The sequence below is a fragment of the Hypoxylon fragiforme genome (genome assembly GCF_022984875.1).
Source record: "Hypoxylon fragiforme strain CBS 206.31 chromosome Unknown GGS25scaffold_4, whole genome shotgun sequence".
Classification (NCBI taxonomy): domain Eukaryota; kingdom Fungi; phylum Ascomycota; class Sordariomycetes; order Xylariales; family Hypoxylaceae; genus Hypoxylon; species Hypoxylon fragiforme.
The window spans coordinates 277195-299080 of NW_026054759.1; the positions used below are offsets into that span (position 1 = coordinate 277195).

A 21886-nucleotide genomic window follows, 5' to 3' on the forward strand; every position below is an offset into this window, starting at 1 on the left:
TCAGTTTGAGCTCTGACATTGGTTGAAGGGAACTGTAGACCAATCAGAGACGAGAATTCGACAACGTGCTTCGCTGGATTGGTCCCTGCAGCACATCAACCCATCCCGTGTCGTTTCTATTCCATCCCAAGTGCAACAATCAAAGTCTCGGCTTTTACGTTAGGGTCTTCTTGGTTTTGAATTTGAGATGCCGTCCGCCATGATCGGCCAAACCATTGGCTGGGCAGTCTTGAGCTTATCGACATTTGATCCAAGTACTCCAGGGCTATGCAAGTAAGTACTGATATATGTACAATACCTAGTACCTAGTGTTAGCATTGCCCTCAATAGTATACAAGTGTGGTGCGACCGGTACGAAACACTGCAGAAGCCATGGTATTATCGTCGGGTTTGCTTATGATGCGGTGAGGGTTTAGAAGTGAACCAATTAGGGAGGGAGAAGAGAGTTTACTGTGATAGTAAGAAAAGAGGGAAGAGCCGAAGAGGACATGCATATGTATGGTTTTATATTTAATTGGGTCGACAGATTATATAATCCATACTACGTACAACCTAAGTAACTATGTGTAAACTTTCTATCGTAAACCTAGATAATACTGTGTTACACATGCTTTGTAATAGGCGAAATGTTTAAATAGAATCATCATGAGACGAAAACTTGAATGTGTTTCTTCATTTATCAAAATACAGACATAGTACTGGATCCCGAGTCACATTCAGTGCCAGCTAACATGTCTATTGAAATCTTAACCAGTTCATCAATGTGCCATATGGGCATATTTCTTACATTCCAATGCATTCTCTTAAGGCTTACGGTTGTAAGCACAAGTGTTGGGCGTCCAACACAACTCTCACCAACAAGAGCCTTTCCATGAATAGGAATCTCAAGGTAGGCGTACAAATCATAATGAGCATTATCCACTTTATAAACGTATTATGTCGCGCAAACTCGTATTATATTGCTGCTGCCTAAAGCCGTCAAAGTTAGAGAACGAAGAACCTACGAACGACTATAAAATGTGACGATATTGAACAAAGGCAACTTTGAAGACTCATAAGGCCATGACGTTGAAAGCCAAAGTCCAAGGACCATGATACCACTAACTCTTTCCAGCGCATGGCTGCTACTAAGCGCCAACTCTGTCGCGGCTCAAGATCCATTAGTTGCCGACACCACCCACAACATCACGTACCAAGGCCTCAACCAGAATGGCATCGAAGTATTCCTCGGCATCCCGTATGGCCAAGATACGAGCGGTGCAAACCGGTTCAAGCCGCCACAACCCGTCGTACCGGAGCCCGGCACCGTCATCGACGCGCGGTCCGTCGGCCCCGCCTGCCCACAGCCGTTAGGCCAGGGGTTACCGCCGCTCACCCTGACTAATACAACTCATATCTCGGAGGACTGCCTGCACTTGAACGTGGCACGGCCGCGCGGTATAGCCGCCGAGGACCCACCGTTGCCCGTTCTCGTCTGGATATATGGCGGCGGGTTCTTCACGGGTATAAGCAACGAGCTGACAACGGCGCCGGACGGTATGATCCTTGAGTCGGTTGAGAACGGACTTCCTGTGATACACGTGGCGATGAACTATCGTCTCGGAGGTAAGTGATCATCTTACTATAAACCACTCAGGTACCTACCTAGTAGATACTGCTCAAAACAGATAATCAACACTAATACAACGTCTTCATGCGCAGTATTCGGATTCGCACAATCCGACGCCCTCCGATCCGAAGGCTCGGAGAATGCGGCATTGCGAGACCAACGACTCGCCATTGAATGGGTGCGGGACAACATCGCGCATTTCGGCGGCGACCCGAACAAGATCACCATCTTCGGGCAGTCATCCGGCGGTACGCATATACCCTACTATACTAACCCCCCTTTCCTCTGTACCCCCCCCCCCCCCCATAACTGATACAATCACACCTTAGGCGTATCCGTCGGCTTACAAATCATGGCCTACGGCGGCACCAAGCCCGTGCCGTTCCAGCGAGGCATAAGCGAGAGCCAGGTGCTGGAACCAGGTATCACCGGCAATTTCAGCATCGACGCCTTTCAGCGAGTAGTAGAGCACGTCGGGTGCAACACCACCGCGCTGCACTCACCAGAAACGGTCGCGTGCCTGCGAAACCTAGACATGGAAACGCTGCAGGCCGCCGCCGAGGCCACATATCTCGACGACCTGGCGCACAACATCGGGGACATATGGCTGCCAACCGTCGACGGCGACTTCCTTCCCGCAGCGCCCTCAACCCTCCTTGCCGAGCAGCGGTTCGCGCGCAACGTGAGTATGATGCTGGGGTGGTGCGAGGACGACCTGACCTTCTTCACGGACGCCAGCATCGCAAGCGCAGAGGACACCGCGTCCTTCGTCTCGTCGTACGCGTGGGGGTTATCCCCCTCCAACCTCGCCACGCTCCTCTCGCTCTACCCATCATCCGACTTCACCGGCAACCCCTCCGCAAACCTCTCCGCCGAATTCTACCGCACGGCGCGCATCTTCCGGGACCTCGTCATGACCTGCGAGCCCATCCTCTACGCCTCCGCCCTCGCCTCCGCCAACGTCTACCTCTACACCTGGAACCAAACCATCCTCGACCCCATCCTCGCCAGCCTCTACAACCAGTCCGGCCAAGGCGTCATCCACACCTCCGAGTTCGCCTACATCTTCGGCAACCTGAGCCACTGGGACACGAACGGGTACCCCTTTGCCCCAACCCCCGCCGACTATTCCCTCGTGAGGCGCGGCGCCCGCTCGTGGACCACGTTTGCGAGTCTCGGCGCGCCTGGGCTTGAGGGACATGATACGTTTCAGGGGTTCACGCCGGCGTTTTCCGGCGGTGATGGCGAGGAGAAGGAGACCTTTTCCATCTTCGTCGCCGGCGGGCCACACGAGGGCCTTTCACCGGTCGAGGGGCCTGGTTCAGCGCCCGCGGTGGCGGCGCAGAAGCTGAGAGAGCGGTGCGCGTTCATCAATTCGGAAGAGGTTGTGAGACAGCTTCAGTTCTAACGTACGTACCTTGGGTACATATGTAGAACAAGGAAGTGTCATCATATCATCATATATATCCATCCATCCAGTAAAAGCCGGGTGTTCATGTTCATTGCTCTATTAAATAAATGTACCTATAGCTATAGGCTCCGTTTATAACTTTCATTCCAGTACCTAATGCAATGCTCAAAAATGCTACATTGTCTAAATGCCCCCTTCTTATGCTTTCGTATAGTTTCATTACCTCGGTACCTACCTACCTGGTACGTAGGTATTTTCATCATTCATGCCCAATGCAATGCAATATATATATATTTAATTAGCCTAATTCATCAAAGTCATCGTCCCAGCCTAGACGGTCATAAATTGAAGTTTTCTTTTCCGACTCCCTCTTATTGCCACCTGTGGCCTTTCCGGAATTAGCAAAGGTCTCATTACCAAATATTCTCTTGACTGGCGTTGCTAGCACAAGCTTAGACTGTGGGGCGGAAACAGCGCGTTGTTTAATTGGCGTCTCGGCAAGCTCAGCGGCTGGAGAACTGGGCATCATAATCCCACTATCGCGAAATGACGTCTGAGATGACTTCCGCGCCATAATAGGCGACGATGCAAGAATGGCATCGTCCGCTTCGGGGACCCTAAGGAAGCTTTGCTTCAGAGTTGAGGATCTAACAGGAGTTGCCTTTACTTGGTTCGCTGGTGCCATAAAGTGAGGAACATCTGGGGATTCATCGAGAGTGAACGCGGTGCCATGGCTACGCTTCCTTGGTGCCGAGGAAGGAATCATGGAAGAAGGGGGCGTGGCTTCCAATGAAGCAGCCTGAGAATAAGTCGACTGTTTGCTGGCACCCATGCCCAGTACATCTTTGAAACGGTTTCCAACGGGGGTCGCTTTAACAATATCCCGAGGACGTGGGTATTGAGTTGGCTTCCGCGATTCTGTAATTTGGTTATTATTGGAATACAATGATTAGTGCGAGCCGATTTTCACTTACTTCTCAGGGATGAAAGACTGGTAATGGCTTGTCTCTCAGCTGCCTCAGCCATAGCTTTGCCTACCACCACCTCTCTATTAGGACGCCTAAGGGCGGTTATAGCATCATGCAACTCTGCCCTAACCCTAGCATCCTTCTTTGCTTTATCTTCTTCTGATATGCGTTTTGTGGATGCGGGCATAGGTGGGCGTGGTGCTTTATCTTGGGAGGCGACAGAGTCCGCTTTTGGAATGTTCGTCATAGACATGGGCTCACTGGCTTCTCGCTTCAACATAGGGGTCGAAGCTGACCTCATCAATGCAATGACACCACTCGGACCACGTGACATACTTCGTCGATGCTTCTCTGATTCCTTGGATAAAACGCTTTCCAATGTCTTGGACTTCGATGATCCCGGGCGTTTTGCCACAGAGATTGGTTTTGATTTCGGTTTCATTGTCGAGTCTGTCTTCTCTTGTTTCTTCTGTTTCGGTTTCGACGGCGGCAACATGATCGGACCACCCAACTTGCGATTGATCGAATCAGTCTTTTCGGGTAATCTTGCAGAAAAACTTGAGAAAAAGTTAGCTATTAGTCCTTGGGCCTTCGAGTCAGGGAATCTTACAATGGTACAATGATATCAACGCAGAAGTCCTTCAAAGGATCTGAGGTAGCCCGTAATGACTTTTGTGACTCCAAGTCTTCATTCCTTTGGGAGTGATCCGGCAACTTCATATCATCTAACGAAGTGGATTGCCAAATGCATAACCGATCCGCGTGTACGTCAACAAGCGAGGGCAAGTCATGTTTACAGCGTTTTCTGGTAGGCATGTCAATGGGTGTTTTCGTAGCTGGATCATCGAGTGTGGCCAGTCCGGGCAGTTGTGAATCCCCATCATCTCGTGGCGTTACTAATGGCTCCAGTGCAAGAATCTCGAGAATGATGATCATCTGCAATTGCGTCTCCCTTGATCGCAGCCAGGCTACTTGAAGCTTGGCGTCTTGCGGTTCAGTTCTTGTCATAGCTTCTTCTTCATCTCTGTACTGAGGCTTTCGAGCGGTCCACCATTGTCGAACATGGCCGTCTTCCATAGGATATAACCCATCCTTCCCAAGCTTCATTTTTCGGGCCTTTCGCTTTTTGGCCTTAGCAGTGCCATTTTCAACATCTGAATCCTCGAACGTGGACTTCATCTTGGACATAATATCTGGGATTGACTCTCGATATTTCTTGTCAATCTGCGAAGTGGTCATAACAAGGCTCTTCAAGAAGTCTATCAAATCGTTCATTTCTAGATTGGCATCACAATCTAAATGAAAGGTAGCACGAGCCCGTGAGAGAGGACCTTTCGCAAAATACGCCAGAGAACCCTTGCAAATGTCAGTCAGATAAAACAGTATAATGTACCATAGTAACTGACCATTGAATGATAAAGAGATTCGAGATATTGGCTGCGAATGTTATCAAAGATACCTTGAGCTGTTGGCGCCGCAAGAAACTCATCTATAGCAGCGGCTTTCGTCGTCCGACCCTCAGTTAAGACTTCTCGCACCTCAGTTGGCAGAACATCACCAGGAATATGGCTGCTAGTAGGCCGAGACTCAGCACTACTGTCTTGGGCTGGCGTAGGTGGCCCCGTAGGTGGGATCAATTGGGATGTCGTTGAAATGGAAAGAGATCGCGATGGCCGTCTCACCAGGGATTGGATGGCTTCAATCGCAAGCCTTCTCTTTTTAGAATCGTGGTGTAACTGGGGGGTTACCAGTGGAAGAGAAGCGTTCGAATTCGAATCTGCCGAAATATCAAGCCGCGTCACGATCAACTGAGAATAAGCAGCTATAGCAAGCTTCTCCAGTTCTTGAAGGTCTACCCAGGAGCCAAAGTGACACAAGGTATATAAGCCATTCTTTCGGCGTTCAATGGCATAAATTGTCTTGTCAGTCTCTAGTCTCGCAACGAGGACAACAGGCCGAGATCCCATGCGACCTTCAAGATCTAAAATCTTGATGTTGGACTCGTAGCATTTTGACGATTCGAAACTTCCATATGGTGAAGAGAGGTCGAGAAAGGAGAGCTGAAGGTGTTCCCGAGGTAGAAGCATTAGAGGTTGAAGGCTACGTGGTTTGACTGAGAGATTCGGAGGGTGTGCCTGTGGCTTAATTAGTATGCCTACCTTCCTAAGTAGGCACATGTGTAACATTGAACCCAATAAACTCACCTTCACAACAATTGAAGCTTTGAGGAGCTCTTCCAAAGCTTCAACGTATCTCTTGAACTTCCGAGGCGAGCTATCGGGGGTTCCATCTTGACTTGGATTTGGACGGGATTCCGATGAAGCCATCAGTATCTTGCCAGAGAGTAAACGCGACGCGTTTGAACCCCGAGCTCCAAAACGTATATGAATTGCCCAGGAATTGATTCCATTTACGGTCTGTAGTGTTGGCGCCGGAGAGGTTGAATATCGAGATGGATATATAGGTAAACAATACAGATTCGATAGTAGTAGTAAAGAAGACGTAATCAAGTAATTTAGGTAATCTATCAAATAAACCGGATAGGTTTAATGATGTACAGTAGTGAAGTAGATAAGATGGATTTAGATGGAGTAAGATGGATGCGTGTAGTGGACATCAAAAACGTCCATTGAACATGAAGGGAGGGAGTAGAGTGCACAGACCACAAAGATTTCTTTAAACTAAATTCCTCACGGCTTCACGCGTCAAGCTGCTGCACGTCTTTAAACTGTGCGAATGCGCGATGAGGGGTACTCCCGTTAATTCAATGTTGCAAGTTCAAGGTTCAAGGTTGCACTTTACCTGCTTACTAGGTATTTAGCCACAATTGTTCACTGTGCAACACTGTGCAAGTTCGACTTGAACCTTTCAAGTGAGGCGCACCGGTCACTAGACCCGCCGTGCCTACTCAGAGTGCCCCAATCAAATCAAGATTCATGGTTGGTCCATGGGTTTTATCGTCCCCAGTCCAGGTCCAGGTCAGATCGGTGATCAGTGGCAATCACCTTGTACAAAATAGGTAAGATGCTCCAGCCAGTAATTGCACGTCTTGGCCCTCCAATTTGAACGAGATTGTGGTGATGATGATGGTGATGCATTTTGTGATGCACTTTCGAAGTTGGATCTTCGATAACTATCCTCGATATCTTCATGATTGCAAGGCTGTCAATTTCATCATATGTACCTCCAGCCTAGGCAGTGATAGCACCTACTATATACCCAATTAGGTAGGTCATACATACACATCATTGCCAACTTGTCACCAGTTACACTTAATCAATCTACACATAACCCGGAGAACACATTCCGTAATCGTGGCACAGTGGCGCTGTACTTCCACACGATGAAACGGCTACACAAGTAAGCGGAGCTCGTTGCTTCAAGGCCAGACCAAACCAGAAATTCAACCGTTTGAGACACTAAAAAGGTTAACAGGCTTAAACTTGAACATATTGCTGGTGCAACTGTAAATACAAGTGCATTTGAACAAGTTTCCTTCAATGTTTTGTCTATGGCTATTAAACATTTATCTGTGCTACACTGTTTTTCTTATTTTTCTTATTTTTTTTTTCTCAACTTGGACAATACGTAAGGAAATGCACATGTGGTCCATTCGCTATAACTATGGCATATGCAAGCTTCTAAATCGGTAAGTCACCATACAGTGGACCTATTATTTTATTTTATGTAGCCCAGCATACATAGTAGGTAGGTACAACTGCCTCCTAATTAGCTTAAAGCTTCAATGTTCAGGGCTATCAAAGTACCTACTGGGTTAGTACTCTCCAGTATCTCATGTAGCTATCTCACCTAGGCAATTACCTCCTAGGTACCTATACCTGGGTATTTCATGTTATTTCTTGCTCCTCCTATCTGCCTAGCATGGTATCAATTATTCAAATGTTCCTGGGATCTACACACATGCGCACACACACATACTAACACTATCGTCACCATCCCATCCAACACTTCACTTCATCTCATCCATGTCCCATTTGCCATACCCAAAACTAACTACCTACATTTCCCCCAAGATTCCCAATTCACACACATTACAACTTTCAACATACAACTCGTACGTGACTATTATTTGACCACTGCATCTGTCATATGATAGCTTAGCATATTCTGTCGTCTAATCAGATTAATCAATTCGATCCAAAAGTGTCCGACAGAGTGGAAACCTGCAGAGTCCGAGTCAATAATACCCAACTTTTTTTTGTCCACTTTCGTCTATTATTTCAAATATCCCAAGGGTTTTTTACTCATGGATTACCCTGGCCCGGTTCATCGTGAATAGCTAACTTGGCTTGGCGAACCTACTTTGACAGCGATTAACCACAACACAACATTGAACAACATAACCCTCGATTTCCACAGTCACGTCAAGTACAAACCTAAAAGGCGCAACCTTCTTCGGATGCTGAACTGACCAACAATTCTGCCTCTGGCATCGGCTCCACCGAATTGCTTTCCTGATTTCCACGATATGTCAGCCGAGACGTCTCCACGCGCCGTCCGATTCTCCCAAGGCGAAGTAGATTTCACTCAGGATAAGGTTAAAAACCCACGGGCTCTTGCCATTTCCACCGATTCTGATGGCTCGGGCTCTTCTGAAGATTATCCGCCTGATCCCCACGAGCTTGAGCGTCAGGATGAACTTGGCTCTCTTCCCCCGTATGGAGATGTTGGCCTCGCAAACTCTATGGCATCGCTAGCCCCCAACTCTGTTGCCAACAATGTTGGGAGGCCACGAGGTTCTAGCACCGATCCGGGTGCCAATCCTGTCGCGAATGGTGTGGGCAGTCGGCAACAGCAACAACAACAGCAACAGCAGCAACAACAACAAAGACCGCATGTCACGAGAACACCTTCCAGTACCTACGCCCCGCAAAGAGGGCCTCCTCCACAGCCGCCTTCCTTTATATCCACTTCGACCCGATCCGGATCTCGTCGACGAGATCCTGCCGATAAGTTCCGCGACCAAGAGCCTGCCTACCTGCGCATGATGCGCCAGGACCGACCCCCCAATGGGTACTTCGATCCCTACACACCCAGTATAGACTATTCCGACGAGGAGTCTGAAGGCGAGACTCCTTCTTCCGAAGGGGTCTTCGACGATCGGTTCCCCAATGATGAGACCATAATGTTCCAAAACCTAATCGATGACACGCAGCCTACCGAGGAAGACATTAAAGATCCTGTTAATCGTGAGCGACTAGAGTGGCATGGTATGCTAGCCGCAGTTCTGACCGGCGATGTTGTGAAGCAGGAGAAAAAGAGACTTATTGGTACATCGGAATTATCAGGTGGGAAGACGACGTACAAGGCCGAATTATGGCTCGGCATAAGGTCCAAATTAACGGGCCGGTCTCTTGCTGTTCAGCGGAGAGTAGTCGAGGAGGCGCGGGGAAACCTTGACCGTACGATTGATGAAATCACTAGGTTCGAGGTTCAAGGCGAGACAGCAGCCGGCAAGCCTGCCATCGAGCAGGTTCGGGATATTGTAAAAAAGATTGAGAAATGCGAGAGCCTGTATCCCTCGTGGCAAGCCCTAGGAACCGCACACTCGCAAGCCATGGCACAACCATTCCTAGAGGCTAATGATGCGGTTATGTCATGGTATAACACCAACGAGATGATTAACACGGAATTATCCATCCTCAAAAAATGGGTTGGCAATGACGATTTGGATTTTCAACGGACGAAGCAAAGGTCTCCAAGCACCCACGGTCTCAGCGACGAGACTTCGTTCTTGGATCGTCTTTTAAAAGAGGATGGCTTAAGGTCATTACACGAAGACGATGCAACAGCAACGCATGAGCATGCATTGAAGACCAAGACCCTTATTCGAAGAAGTATGCTAACGCCCATCTCGACTACGATTGCCAAGGCTAAGGAGACCCTTATTATGAATTCCGCCGCCTTTCAAAAGCGACATCTCCCCCCATACATCGAGGAGATTCTCACCCTTATTAGCTTCCCCTCCCGGCTGATCGAAGAAATAATCAAGGTCAGAGTAGCTTACGCTAGGAAGATGAAGGAGACCACCCAGCAAACGCCTATTCTCCAAGACCAGATGATCTCTCAGTTTGAGATCCTGCTTAAACTTGCGATCCGAATTAAGCAAGAAAACCTCACGGTTTCCCAGTCTCAACCTGGATGGAACTTACCACCATGCATCGATGATTCATTTGACCAGGTTGTACTCGATGCCCTTAAATATTACTTCAAGATGTTGAATTGGAAGCTTAGCAGAAACAAGAATACTTTCAAAGAGGCCGAAGTTTTATTTCAAGAATGGGATTTCGCCAACGAAATCGGTCGACATCTTGTTGGGGGTGACATTGAAGTCGCAGAACAGTTCAGCAACCTCACATATAAAGCTCTAAATCGTCTCAGCCAAACGTTTGAACGTGAGCTGCAGAGGAAACCAAAAGAAAGTGCAGACGACATGAGTAAACGATACATGCAGATGCTGGATTCCGTACGAGTTCGGCAACGAATGCTGCAGCGGTTCTCGAGGATGTTGAGTGAACACTACGAGAATGCATCGGATATGAGTATATCTCTAGGTGCTGAGGGTCTCAGAACCCTATATGAACGGCTTTCGGTTACTGGACATTTCCTAGTCGATGAATTCGATGGAATCCAAATCATAGCATCACCGGCCTTAAGCGGCCGTGACGGGGAGGTTCAGACAGTACTTCGGACTTGTTTCCACGAACAGATTTCTGAGGACCCAACAGATCCATACATATTGATACTTCGCCCGGAGGCCCCGTTGCACTGGTTTGGCAACCGACGCACTCAATGTCTAAACATCGAGTCGACTGATCTCAAGATGGGTCAAATGCGTCTAATCGCGGACGGATCCCAAGTCAGATTAGCCAATGCTCGGAAGCTCTTTCTAGATACTATCGAAATGCATCTCGACCTCATTGTAGAGGCGCGCTCGAACCTACATAAAGTGAACACGAGACTTTTTGAGATCCGCAAGGTCGGCTTTAAACTGTCTAATACATTCATGGACAGTGTTGAAATCATCCGAAAACAGACCAAGGGCTTAGATTGCCAAGATCTCATCCAGACATGCTTCGTTTTCGCTACAGAATTTGGCCAGCGTTCGCTCCTTTATATGGACAGTAACCGGCGCCAGATGAACAACATGAAGCTCACTAAGCTAAGTCTGGACTGGGTCAGCTTTATTTGCGACGATTGTAAGGTAACCGATCGCAAGTCTTTTCGTTGGGCGGTACCGGCACTAGAGTTTGCGATGGGCATGACAAGAGGTCGACATATCTTAGGGCTGGGAGATGATGAGTACGCAAAGTTACGGGCCAAAGTATCCGGCTGTATGTCGCTTCTCATCTCGCATTTCGATATTCTAGGTGCCAAATCCAACCAAGCAGCGCAACTAGAACGGGAGCGGATCGAGGCTCTGGTTAGCCAATTCAAGAGATTCGACAAGAACCGAATACTTGACGACGAGGAAGCCATCAAATATATACAAGAGCAACGATCGCTTCGACTTGCCGACATTGACGAAATACAGAGACGGAATGTTGAAGAGAGGCAAGGTCTCGGACGAGTGTTGGAGGTTTCAAACGAAGTCGATCGGTCGCTTGCATACTTGTCATCTTCTGCGACTAACGTAACGATGAGATGGCAGCAGGGGCATTTTGTTGGCGGCGGCACATTCGGCAATGTCTACGCAGCAATGAATCTGGATACCGGTCATCTCATGGCTGTCAAGGAGATCCGACTACAAGACCCTAAGTTGATTCCACAAATCGCAACACAGATCAAAGATGAGATGGGTGTTCTGGAGGTGCTTGATCATCCAAATGTTGTGTCCTACTATGGTATTGAGGTTCACCGCGACAGGGTCTATATTTTTATGGAATTCTGCTCAGGGGGTTCTTTAGCCGCCTTATTAGAACATGGTCGGATCGAGGATGAACAAGTCGTTATGGTTTATGCACTTCAGCTGCTTGAGGGTTTAGCCTACCTGCACGAAAGCGGCATTGCCCATCGCGACATTAAACCAGAGAGTAAGTTTCGCGCTCGTTTTTCATATGACTAGTTCTATACTAAACGTGCATCTAGATATCCTCCTTGACCACAATGGCGTTATCAAATACGTCGATTTTGGTGCTGCCAAAGTCCTTGCACGTCAGGGGCGCACTCTTGTCCATGGCCTTGCCGCTACTAAACCTAATAAGTCGATGACCGGCACGCCCATGTATATGTCCCCAGAGGTCATCAAGGGTGAAAATCCAGGACGCGCCGGGGCGGTAGACGTGTGGTCATTAGGATGCGTAATCCTCGAGATGGTAACTGGTCGTCGGCCATGGTCCAATCTGGACAATGAATGGGCAATCATGTATAATATTGCTCAGGGCAATCCTCCACAGCTTCCGAGCACCGATCAGTTGAGTCCTTCCGGAATTGATTTCTTGAACAAGTGTTTCTACAGGGATCCAAAGAGGAGGGCAAGCGCTGTCGAGTTGCTCCAGCATGAGTGGATCATGTGCATTCGCAACCAAGTCGTCGAGCCTCCGACACCGAGCGACACTAGCAGCAACTCGGCTCAGAGTACACCGCATCCTTTGTCGGCGGGAAGCAGAGGAAGTGCGGGTGGGGACGGCTTTTATTAGGAATACTTGCCCCCTGAAGACTTACCTTCTGTCCTGGTTGCCGAGATGAACGAAGAGGATGTCTCGTCACCGGACGAACCCACGTCATCGCCTTTAGCTGAACATCATACAATCATGTCTTCTCCAAGTAATCGCCGAACTTCTGATGCGAGTATTCGATCGTTTCCTCCAACCAGTATACAAGCTGCGCAGGAATCTGCGAGGAGAGCAAACATCCGAGAGTCAGCTAATCGGGCGAGAGCGGAGTCCGAATCTGCCGTACCAAGCTTTTGGCATCAGGGCACATTGGAAGAAGAATTCGGGCCAAGTTCCTCTAACAGCCATCCCTAATTTACTCACGACGAAGACGATGTGGAAACTGATGGAATATGGAAGTAGTAAGGGCGGTGTCTTGCTTATTACCGAATGGGAGTGTGTATAAGTTTATGACAGCGGATCTATGAATGGGGATCACTGTATGGCATAAGATTCATACGTCCGGCTGCATGAGCGACGGAGTCGAGAGGGTTCTTTTTTATTATTTTCCTCTATTGTCGCTGTTACCGTCGCCTTCTACTCTTTTGCCCCCATCCCCTCGCCCCCTTTTTTTGAGTCTGCGTTATAAGCTTGCTTCTGCATATTTTGGGGCGTTGATATTGCTATACACGAATTACCCCGGACGTCCGATGTTAAGTAACCTACCTAATCATTTGCTTAAGCGCGCAACAGCTACTGCTACATACCTACCTACCTATCTACATAGTTCTAGAATATCTTCCTAGTACCTATATCTTTTCAGTCTGGGCTACCTATTGCTAGTTTCCGGCTATGCTAACTGTATGCCTAACCTAATGTTATCTACGATGCAGAGTGAGAGCGCTTGGAGGTTCGGATGTAGGTGGCAGGTTGAGGTTGAAATCGTACGTAGGTACTTACGTACAAAACTATTATAGAAACTGCATAGGTAGACACAGGCACATACATGCAGGTATATGAGATATGGCAATACCTAGGTGCCTGCACACAATAGATATAGACATTGCCTTTAAATCAGGTAAATACGGCTACCAATATGACTCTTCGTGACTGACTGACTGACTGACTGACTGACTCTCATCCTAACGCACCCACCAGCCCCTAAACCACCTCCGCTTCACTCTTTCTCTCTCCCTCCTTAACCCCTTTCTCTCCAAGGCCTCTTACCTCATCTCCCTTCCCTCCCAACCTCTGCCCCTCCCCAACCATTCAAAGCCCCCTAACCCACCGCAAACTAACCGCAACCACAACAACAGGCAACACACTGACCAGCTCCCCCACACCCGCAAACTCAGGCGGAATACGCACTCCCCCCCCACCCCTACCACTCCCACCAGTCGAAACAAAAGCACCGGCGGCAAGCAACACCGCAAAAACATTGTACACGGCGCTCCACGCGAAATTAAAGTACACGCGCCTCGCGGCGGCGCGGGAGACGTCGAGGGCGGAGAGGAGGGCGGAGAGGGAGGGGCGCATGAGGACGACGTCGGCGGCGGACTGGGCTACGTTTTGTACGGTGCTGGTGGAGGAGGAGGAGGAGAGGTGCACGCCGATGGTGGCTTGGGCGAGGGCGACGGCGTCGTTGGTTCCGTCGCCTAGGAAGATGATGACGGGGGGTTTGGATTGGGGTGGTGTTGCGAGGAGGAGAGATTGGATGTACTGGCGCTTGTCGGCGGGGGAGCAGCGGGAGCGGACGTTTTGGGCGGGGATGCTGAGGGCGGAGGCGACGGCTTGCACGGGGGCGGCGTCGTCGCCGCTGAGGAGGGAGACGGCGATGCGGCGGCGCTGCAGCTCGGCGACGGTGGAGAGGGCGCTGGGGCGCAGGGTGTCGGTTAGCCCGAAGACGGCCTGCAGCTCGGCGCCGATGGTGACGCAGAAGGCGGTGTGGCCCCTGGCGAGCACGGCCTGCACGGCAGGGTGCGGCGAGGCGGACAGCCAGTGCGAGTTGCCCGCTTGCATGAGGACGCCGTTCACGTACCCTTGCACGCCTTTGCCGGGGAGGGACCTGACTTGGTCGATTTGGGCGGCGGCGATGTCCTGGTTGCGGAGGTGGGCTGATACGGAGGAGGAGACGGGGTGGTTCACGTTTGCGAGGAGGCCGAGGATGAGGGGGGCGACGGCGCGGCCGGTGTCGGATGGGTATTCTTCCGTCGTGACGGATAGCTTGCCTTCGGTTAGTGTGCCGGTCTTGTCGAACACGACGTGGGAGGTTTTGTGGGCGACTTCCAAAGCCTCGCTCGCTTTGAAAATCACACCCTTCTCTGCCGCGACGCCGCAGGCAATCACGATAACCATCGGTACTGCGAGGCCTATCGCGCAGGGGCACGAGACGATGAGGACCGTGATGCCGTAGGTAACCGCCTGCGTCACGGCTTCGCCGCCTGACAAGTTTTGCAGGCTGATCCCCACCGCGGTCCAGATGACGAAGACGATTATGGTCAGCGAAATGACGACGGGCACGAAGTAGGACGCTACTCGGTCGGCTAGGTCTTGGATCTTGGGCTTGGAGAGCTTCGCGTCGTCGACCATGCCCGCGATGGTGCTGATGGTGTTTTCGCCCGGCAGTTTTGTGAGACGCACCGTCACGGCACCGGAGCCGTTGAGGGTGCCGGCGACGATGGTAGAGCCTGGGTTCTTGTCTACCGGACGCGATTCGCCTGTCAGCATCGACTCGTCGACTTCCGTCGTGCCGGAGAGGATAACGCCATCCGTGGGGGCCTGGGTGTGAGGAGCGACTTTGAAGAGGTCGCCGTACTGGAGTAGTCGGGTGTCAATCTCAACCTCAGAACCGTCTTGCGAAAGTAGGATCGCCGTAGAAGCCTGGAGAGTTCGAATAGAGATGGACTCTACTGCCTTTTGGCGGGCCAGAGCGCTGACCCATCGGCCAACCATGATTAGAGTGACGAGCAAGGTACAGGTCTCGAAGAATTCACCCGTGGACAACGGGTGGCCGCCTACTAGGTAGCCGAAAGAAACAACTGAGAAGGTGTATGCTGCCGTGGTGCTCAAGACGATCAGCAGATCCATCTCGACGACTCTGGAGAATACCAGACTCTTCAAGGCCTTCGGGTAGAACGGGCCCGCGATAACGACTTGGACAATAGTCGCTAGAGCCAGGGAAACACTGCCATATGTGATGGGGCGGTCTTCCAATGGAGCCCAGGCCAGGACCAAAACGGGTATTGTCAAAACCGCGGAAAGCAGGGTCATCCAGCCCATGTGGCGAACATGCTTGCTCCCGGCAGCGAGCGCCGGGTCGGCTTGCAGCGGCGCAAGAATCGGGGGGGTACCGAACCCGTTATAGATGAGATCCCGGGCTCCAATGACTTCGGGGTCGAAAGTAATGCGGGCCGTTTTATCGTCCAGGACGTCTACATTCTCTACCCCCAACGGCAAGGACTCTTGCGCAAACTGCTTGGCTCCACCGACCGGGATAACGTCCAATGTCGAGCCATGCGTCACCATTATATCGCACTTGAACTCGGTTGTCCGTTCGATGTGTTTCTTGACGTCTTCCGGGGTGGCGAGACTGAGGTCGAGCTGGAATTCAACTCGGGCCATTACAAGGCTGGTTTTGAGGTGCTTCACTGCGGCGACTTTGCCGAGGGTTTGCTGCAGCTTGGTCTCGCAGCCGGTGCATGTCATTCCGGAGATGCTGAGGGCGACGCGCTCGGAGCCGGATAGGCCTTTCTCTAGGTTAATGGCCCCTAGTGCATCCTTACTTAATCCACGCTCCACGGGGGTGATCTTTTCCTCTAGACAGCAGTCTTCTTTAGACGATGAACCACCAGAGCAACAGCCAGTTTCCTTGGCAGGAGTAATATCAGCGACCTCCTTCGGTTTACCACAGCAGCCCTTGCTACAGGCCTTCTTCGTACCTCCCAAGCCCGAGGCCGCGATCTTCCGCTCCGGCTCCGGGGCCTTCGTGCAACAACCTCCGGCCTTCTTCGCACAGCAGTTCGACGTCTGCTTCCCTCGAGACGCGGGGCGGCTCTTTCTAGGACCTCGCTTCCGTTCTTCGGAGGAAAGTTCGGGGGATACGCAGCACGATTCTTGGCCTAGGGCGATCAGCGCTCTACACAGACATCCTATGGCCGCGAGTCTGGTCTCGTATCTTTTGCGGATCGACTTTTCCCTGGAATGGAGGGAGCCCTTGCCGGAACTCGATGAAGCGTCGTCGTCATCGTCTAGGAGTGAATGTGTTAGTATAGTTGGGAAGGTTAAGAGGTTAAGAGGGTCACCCATGATACTGACCTTGCTTGGCATTGGCAGTGGTCTCTCGGAGCACAAGGCGGTCGATACAGGTTGCTTGTAGATTGAAATGAAGTTAGTCATGTCCCTTCTATCGATATTTTTCAAAATAGGGTTAGGCTCGATAGACGCACCGTCGCAACATGGCTTCTGCTTCCCCTCGCAGCAAGACGGTTCAATTGCATCCGATTTAGAGGCAGAGCAGCATTTGTCCTTGCAGGCGTCCTTAGGAAGTTCCTTTGCCGGACCGCAACAACCGTCATCATCAACTGGTTCCTTGGAATCGCAACACGCATCTTGGCAGGATTCATAATCATCGTCGACAACCACTTTTTTCCCGGGACTGCAGCAACTATCCTTCCCCTCTTGCTGCTGGTCCTTCGCTGCACAACACCCATCGGCTACTTCGGGGCCTCCATTCGATCCCGCAGTTCCACAGCAAGAGTCTTTGTCCTGCGGCTTGGGCGCACAGCAGCCAGCGTTGCACCCGGACGTCTCAATTGGCTTCGCGGGCACAGGCGCTGGCTGGCAGCGTTGATCCGCCACTTCTACTAATGGACCGACACTGGCAAGTTTTTCTTCATCCTTGGAGGCGGATGGTTTGCAGCAGTCGTCTTTCTCGGGGGCCTTTGAAGGAGTGTTGCCGCCACAGCATCCTGATTTGCAACCTTTTTTCTCTTCCTTTGGAGGTGTGGGTTTAGGTGCAGCGCAACAGGGAGATGAGCATTTTCCTTTTTCTTTCTTCTCCCCCCCCTTCTCATTCAAATTGTCCATAGTTAATGTTGGTTTACGCGATGATGTGGTGTTGTGGTGTTGTGGTGTTGTGGTGTTGTGGTGTTTTGGTAGTGACCGTAAATAAAAGAAGGGAAGGAATAAAAACCGGCTCGGAAATCTGGGGAAAATATATTATTTATTATTACCTAGTAACTATAGTGCCCCAGTCCCGGTAGTCGTCGCCGTGTTCGGAAGAACGGAGGGGTAACGGGATCACGGAGGTATGACCGGGTGGAAGGTTCTCAGTGTTCCGTTGTTACTTGGGTCCTACTTTAGTCCCCTTCCTTGCCTATCGGGAACCCCGCCTCAAAAAAGGGTGACTGTAACGACGGAAGGAGATATAGACTTGTTGGGATATGCATGCATGGCCAAATGGCAACAGTAAACAGTCGGTGTAGAGAAAGTGAGGCAGCAACCTATCATATGCCTTCCGAGTTCGGTTGTTTGCAGCTGTCAGCTGATCTGGCAACTGGATATATTCAATCGATAGCCCCTATTCTTTTTGAAGTTGTCGATTGCTTGCCTTGGTGGATAGTAGTATAAGTCAATTGATGTCGCCATGCGATTATTATATCTAATGTCTACTACGTAGTTCACCCCTTTTTTGTATTTTCTTTCTTTACTTTTTCTTTTTCTTTTTCATATGTCATCACAACCAATACTAGTGTTTCTTTTACTAAAATCATAAATATCATCAGATTTACAATGTAAGTCTAGAATATGATTTTCCTTGGTGTTTTTATTGAATCCACTCTTATTCACAAGATCAACTGATGTCTATAAAACAAAGTTATACAAACATAGGAAAGTTCATCTAGAAAAAGGTCAAAAATAAATTTTGAAGACCAAGATTGCCAGAACTATATATTTATCTGATTGGCAAATGAAAAAGAGTTTAAAACAACAACCACATAATCATTCAGAAGTCAGTTGGTGACTCCAGTAGAGCCAGCCACCCCTTTGTCTAGATCTACTAGGTAGATCTTGAGTTGAATTGGTACAGTGGGATATGTACCAGAGTAAAGGAAAAAAAAGTCTGCAATTCAGTCAGGGTTAAAGAATGATGACTTCCTTAGTTGATTGCCCCTGTCGGAGGAGGGAGGGTTGGATTATCTCTATGAACAACCTCACGATCACTAACATACCTAGGTTAGGTGGCTATACATTATGTAAGTAATAGGTACGTATACCGACCCCTTGAGTATCGTACCAGATACCAGCCAACCTACCTAGAGTAGGTAGGTACCTATGGTATGTCCCGGACACAGCGTATATCCACAACGCCGAAAAAGCTACTACGGAGGTGAATACGCACCCACCTATGGAGTCCCGTGCCGGCAAGCCAGCCACATCCTACAAACCTGCACATGCCTCCCGTATCACGGTGAACAAGCCCAATCCCAGCATCCAGTCAGCCGTCAGTAAGTCACAAGACCTCGGAACCTGAGCGGACGGACGGCCCCCACCCCGACCGCGCCGCTCAGCTCCGCCACCACCAACATCAAGGGGGAAAGAGGGGGCTTACTCTGCCCAGATCCTCCGCACAGTTTCAGCGCACACGTTGGGTCGGAGGAGCGGATCACGCGGGGGAGCTGGTTGTTGGTTGGTCGTGGCGGAGTGATGAGGCGGAGGAGGAAGGAGGAGGAGGAGGGGGGGGAGGAAGACGAAAGAAGTACCTCGCTACATCCTGTGCTATTCGGGTTAGCCCAACGCGATGGGGATCGGATGGGAGAAAAAAAGATACAAGCAAGCAAGTATCTCGCTGGACCCCTGGACCCCTGGATTTTCGAGTCACGCGCGCGATGCTCTCAGCTTATTGAAGGCGCCGCAAAGTAAGTTAAAGGGTAAGGTACGGCATGGTGAAGTGAGGTGAGGTGAGGTAAGGCGAGGCGGATGAGGAGGTGATCACCTCGTCGTCGCAGGGTGCTACGTACTTACGGCGAAAGCGATCGTAAAGAAAAAGGGGCGAAGGCAATGGCGAAGGTAAAGGCCATCACGAACATCCATCCGTCAGCGCAGCCATCCATCAAGGGGAAGGAAAGGGGGGGGGGAGAGCAACAAGTGAGAAGGGCTTACACTTACTTCTAAGAAAGGCGGGCATGATGCGGCCCAGGGGAAGAGAAAAATGAGTAAAAAGCGAACTATTCTGAGATCGCGGTCACATCGCATCGCATCACATGAGCCATCGTCGCTTTTGCGAGTTCGCCTCTCTCTCTCGCCTAGGGAATAGGAATAGGAATAGGGGGGGTACATGAACGGTACGGATAAGCTGTGACGTAGCCTCGTCCCTGGGCAAGCCGACAAGAACTGATGTAATCCTCATCGTTCCCGAGGGAGAAGGAGAGTACACGAGAGTACATGAGGCTAAAACGGGGGTACTTTGAGGTCAACACGGGAGTACTTGAAGCTACCTGGAGCTACATCGTGAGACATCCTCTCTCCTCAACAGGGAGGTGATGTTCCCGACGGCAGCTAAACAAAATATGACCCAACGTCAGCGTCCTTGTGAGCAATCTACCTAGGTAAGTATCTATCTACAACACCTCGTCGATACAATCATAGAGAGAGAAAGAGAAAATGAGGCTAACTATCTTCACTCAGGTGGTAGTAATATGGCTGCTAGGCAGCGCTAGGTAGGATGAGAAGCCTCCGTACGACTAAGCCTAGCTATCTTTGGTCTAAGTGCTCGCAGGAGGACATCGTACGTTGTGCCGACGGGTAGATATTGAATCAATATGTCAGAGTTGCGGGTAAGTGTCTTCCCCCCCTCTCGCCCAATAAGTGAGATTTTCTCGAAATGGCAACATAGCGAACCTATTCTGACTTGAAGTGACTAATAGGACGTCGCTCTCGCAACACGAAGGATTCCCAATACATAACCTCCAAGGGGGTGGGTGGTAACCTCTATCGCCCAAAGCGGCAACATAAGACCCAAGAATTTCTGCTTTTCCCCCGTCACGCTTTACCCAGCATGTGATTCCCGAGCCCTCTCTCTCTCTACCCCTTCTTAGTCATCTCATCTCATCCATCTCTCTCTCCGTGTTTCGCTTCCCCCCTCGTCCTCCTTTGGAAACCAACCAACTGCTGCTAATGCCTGAAGAGGGAAGATGAAAGAGGCTTCGGGATGATGGTGGTAGCATCCCTAGAATAACTAGTCTCGTCACCCCTCGTTCGAAAGGGACGACCTCGTGGGCAGTTTCTGACAGCCCTACCCCCCCGGTCCTCACCTTCCACAGTCACTCACTAGTGCCTCTCGTCTTACATTGCTCACCTCTCGTTAGGTGGACAGGTGTAGGTACGATCAATAAGATCTTCCTGCAGAGCGAACGTGGGTTTCGTGCGGTTGCGTTTCGATGGGGTAAGTAAGTTAGGTAGGTACCAGATAGGTAGGTAAGTAATTAGAGGCTTTTTCGTTTGGCTTACACGTTGCATCTCCAACCGCAATGCGCAAGGGGGGGAAAGGGTGCGTGCGAGCAATTTGACGATGCGATGTCGCGCATCGACATAACCCGAGAAGACGAGAGCGCCGCATCGGACCCAGAGAAAGATGGATGTAGGTACCTTAAAAAAAAAGAAAGGTCTGTCAATATTGCAACCGCGGATAAATGCTAGCAACATGTTATGCACCAAGATCTAACAACGTCTAACCATCTAACCTACCTACCTACCTACCTACCTACCGGCTAGGTACCTAATCAACCCACCCCAACATCACCATCATCACCATCATAATCATCATCACCATCCCCCCTCCCCCTTTTTAGCGGCAATGGGATGTATGTACCATGGAGCAGAATAATAAGCATGCACATAAATACCTACATACCTACATATCATACTACATCGGCATGCGCGATGAGGTGTGATACAAGCAGTAGGAGTGCATGCGCGGCAGCGGCAATTCGAGTCCCGGTGCACGCAAACGAGCCAACCAGGCAAGGCAATTCGATGCGGGTTGACTAAGAAAGCGAAAAAAAAAATGGGAATTGATTGCCCATGTTATGTATGTATGTATGTATGTATGTATGGGGGAGATAGATTTGAATGACCCTAATTAAGACGCTTACCTTTTTTTTCTTTTTTTTCTTTTGGTTGTTACTTTCTCTTTGATCTTATTTTCTCATATAAGATGCTTACCTGCCTCACCTACCTAGGTTACATAGGTATCTAACCTAGTACATACATTCGGTAGGTAGGT

At 50.1% G+C, this 21886-nt stretch overlaps 4 protein-coding genes across 4 annotated transcripts; 2 read left to right on the plus strand and 2 right to left on the minus strand.

The window, feature by feature from the left end:
• Positions 1-680: 680 nt before the first annotated feature.
• GGS25DRAFT_484527 (carboxylesterase family protein) lies at positions 681-3191 on the plus strand. Its single transcript, XM_049260472.1, has 3 exons — positions 681-1605; positions 1702-1857; positions 1939-3191. Exons 1-3 carry the CDS (start codon positions 1092-1094, stop codon positions 3015-3017), a joined length of 1749 nt encoding a protein of 582 aa, XP_049117379.1. The 5' UTR covers positions 681-1091; the 3' UTR covers positions 3018-3191.
• On the minus strand, positions 3150-6315 carry GGS25DRAFT_530546 (DNA replication regulator SLD3-domain-containing protein; the record flags this gene model as incomplete). The annotated part of the gene is made up of 5 exons (XM_049265393.1): positions 3150-3938; positions 3995-4545; positions 4599-5344; positions 5395-6123; positions 6193-6315. The coding sequence occupies 5 exons, from the start codon at positions 6313-6315 to the stop codon at positions 3319-3321; spliced, it is 2769 nt and encodes a 922-aa protein (XP_049117380.1). The 3' UTR covers positions 3150-3318.
• A 2017-nt stretch (positions 6316-8332) lies between these two features.
• On the plus strand, positions 8333-12870 carry GGS25DRAFT_214306 (MAP kinase). Its single transcript, XM_049256904.1, has 2 exons — positions 8333-12042; positions 12098-12870. Exons 1-2 carry the CDS (start codon positions 8478-8480, stop codon positions 12646-12648), a joined length of 4116 nt encoding a protein of 1371 aa, XP_049117381.1. The 5' UTR covers positions 8333-8477; the 3' UTR covers positions 12649-12870.
• Positions 12871-13640: 770 nt separating this feature from the next.
• On the minus strand, positions 13641-17868 carry GGS25DRAFT_214062 (heavy metal translocatin). The gene is made up of 3 exons (XM_049256903.1): positions 17049-17868; positions 16918-16971; positions 13641-16850 (listed from the first exon to the last, which is right to left on the minus strand). The coding sequence occupies exons 1-3, from the start codon at positions 17686-17688 to the stop codon at positions 13873-13875; spliced, it is 3672 nt and encodes a 1223-aa protein (XP_049117382.1). The 5' UTR covers positions 17689-17868; the 3' UTR covers positions 13641-13872.
• Between the last annotated feature and the right edge of the window lie 4018 nt (positions 17869-21886).

Excerpts from the sequence above, each read along its gene's own strand:
- GGS25DRAFT_214306 (XM_049256904.1), top strand. The coding sequence starts at position 8,478 with ATGTCAGCCGAGACGTCTCCACGCGCCGTCCGATTCTCCCAAGGCGAA. Across the intron at positions 12,043-12,097 it reads TCGCGACATTAAACCAGAGA|ATATCCTCCTTGACCACAAT; the intron begins GTAAGTTTCGCG and ends ACGTGCATCTAG.
- GGS25DRAFT_214062 (XM_049256903.1), bottom strand. The coding sequence starts at position 17,688 with ATGGACAATTTGAATGAGAAGGGGGGGGAGAAGAAAGAAAAAGGAAAA. Across the intron at positions 16,972-17,048 it reads GCAGAAGCCATGTTGCGACG|CAACCTGTATCGACCGCCTT; the intron begins GTGCGTCTATCG and ends TCAATCTACAAG. Across the intron at positions 16,851-16,917 it reads CACTGCCAATGCCAAGCAAG|ACGATGACGACGACGCTTCA; the intron begins GTCAGTATCATG and ends ATTCACTCCTAG.
- GGS25DRAFT_484527 (XM_049260472.1), top strand. The coding sequence starts at position 1,092 with ATGATACCACTAACTCTTTCCAGCGCATGGCTGCTACTAAGCGCCAAC. Across the intron at positions 1,606-1,701 it reads GATGAACTATCGTCTCGGAG|TATTCGGATTCGCACAATCC; the intron begins GTAAGTGATCAT and ends CTTCATGCGCAG. Across the intron at positions 1,858-1,938 it reads CTTCGGGCAGTCATCCGGCG|GCGTATCCGTCGGCTTACAA; the intron begins GTACGCATATAC and ends ATCACACCTTAG.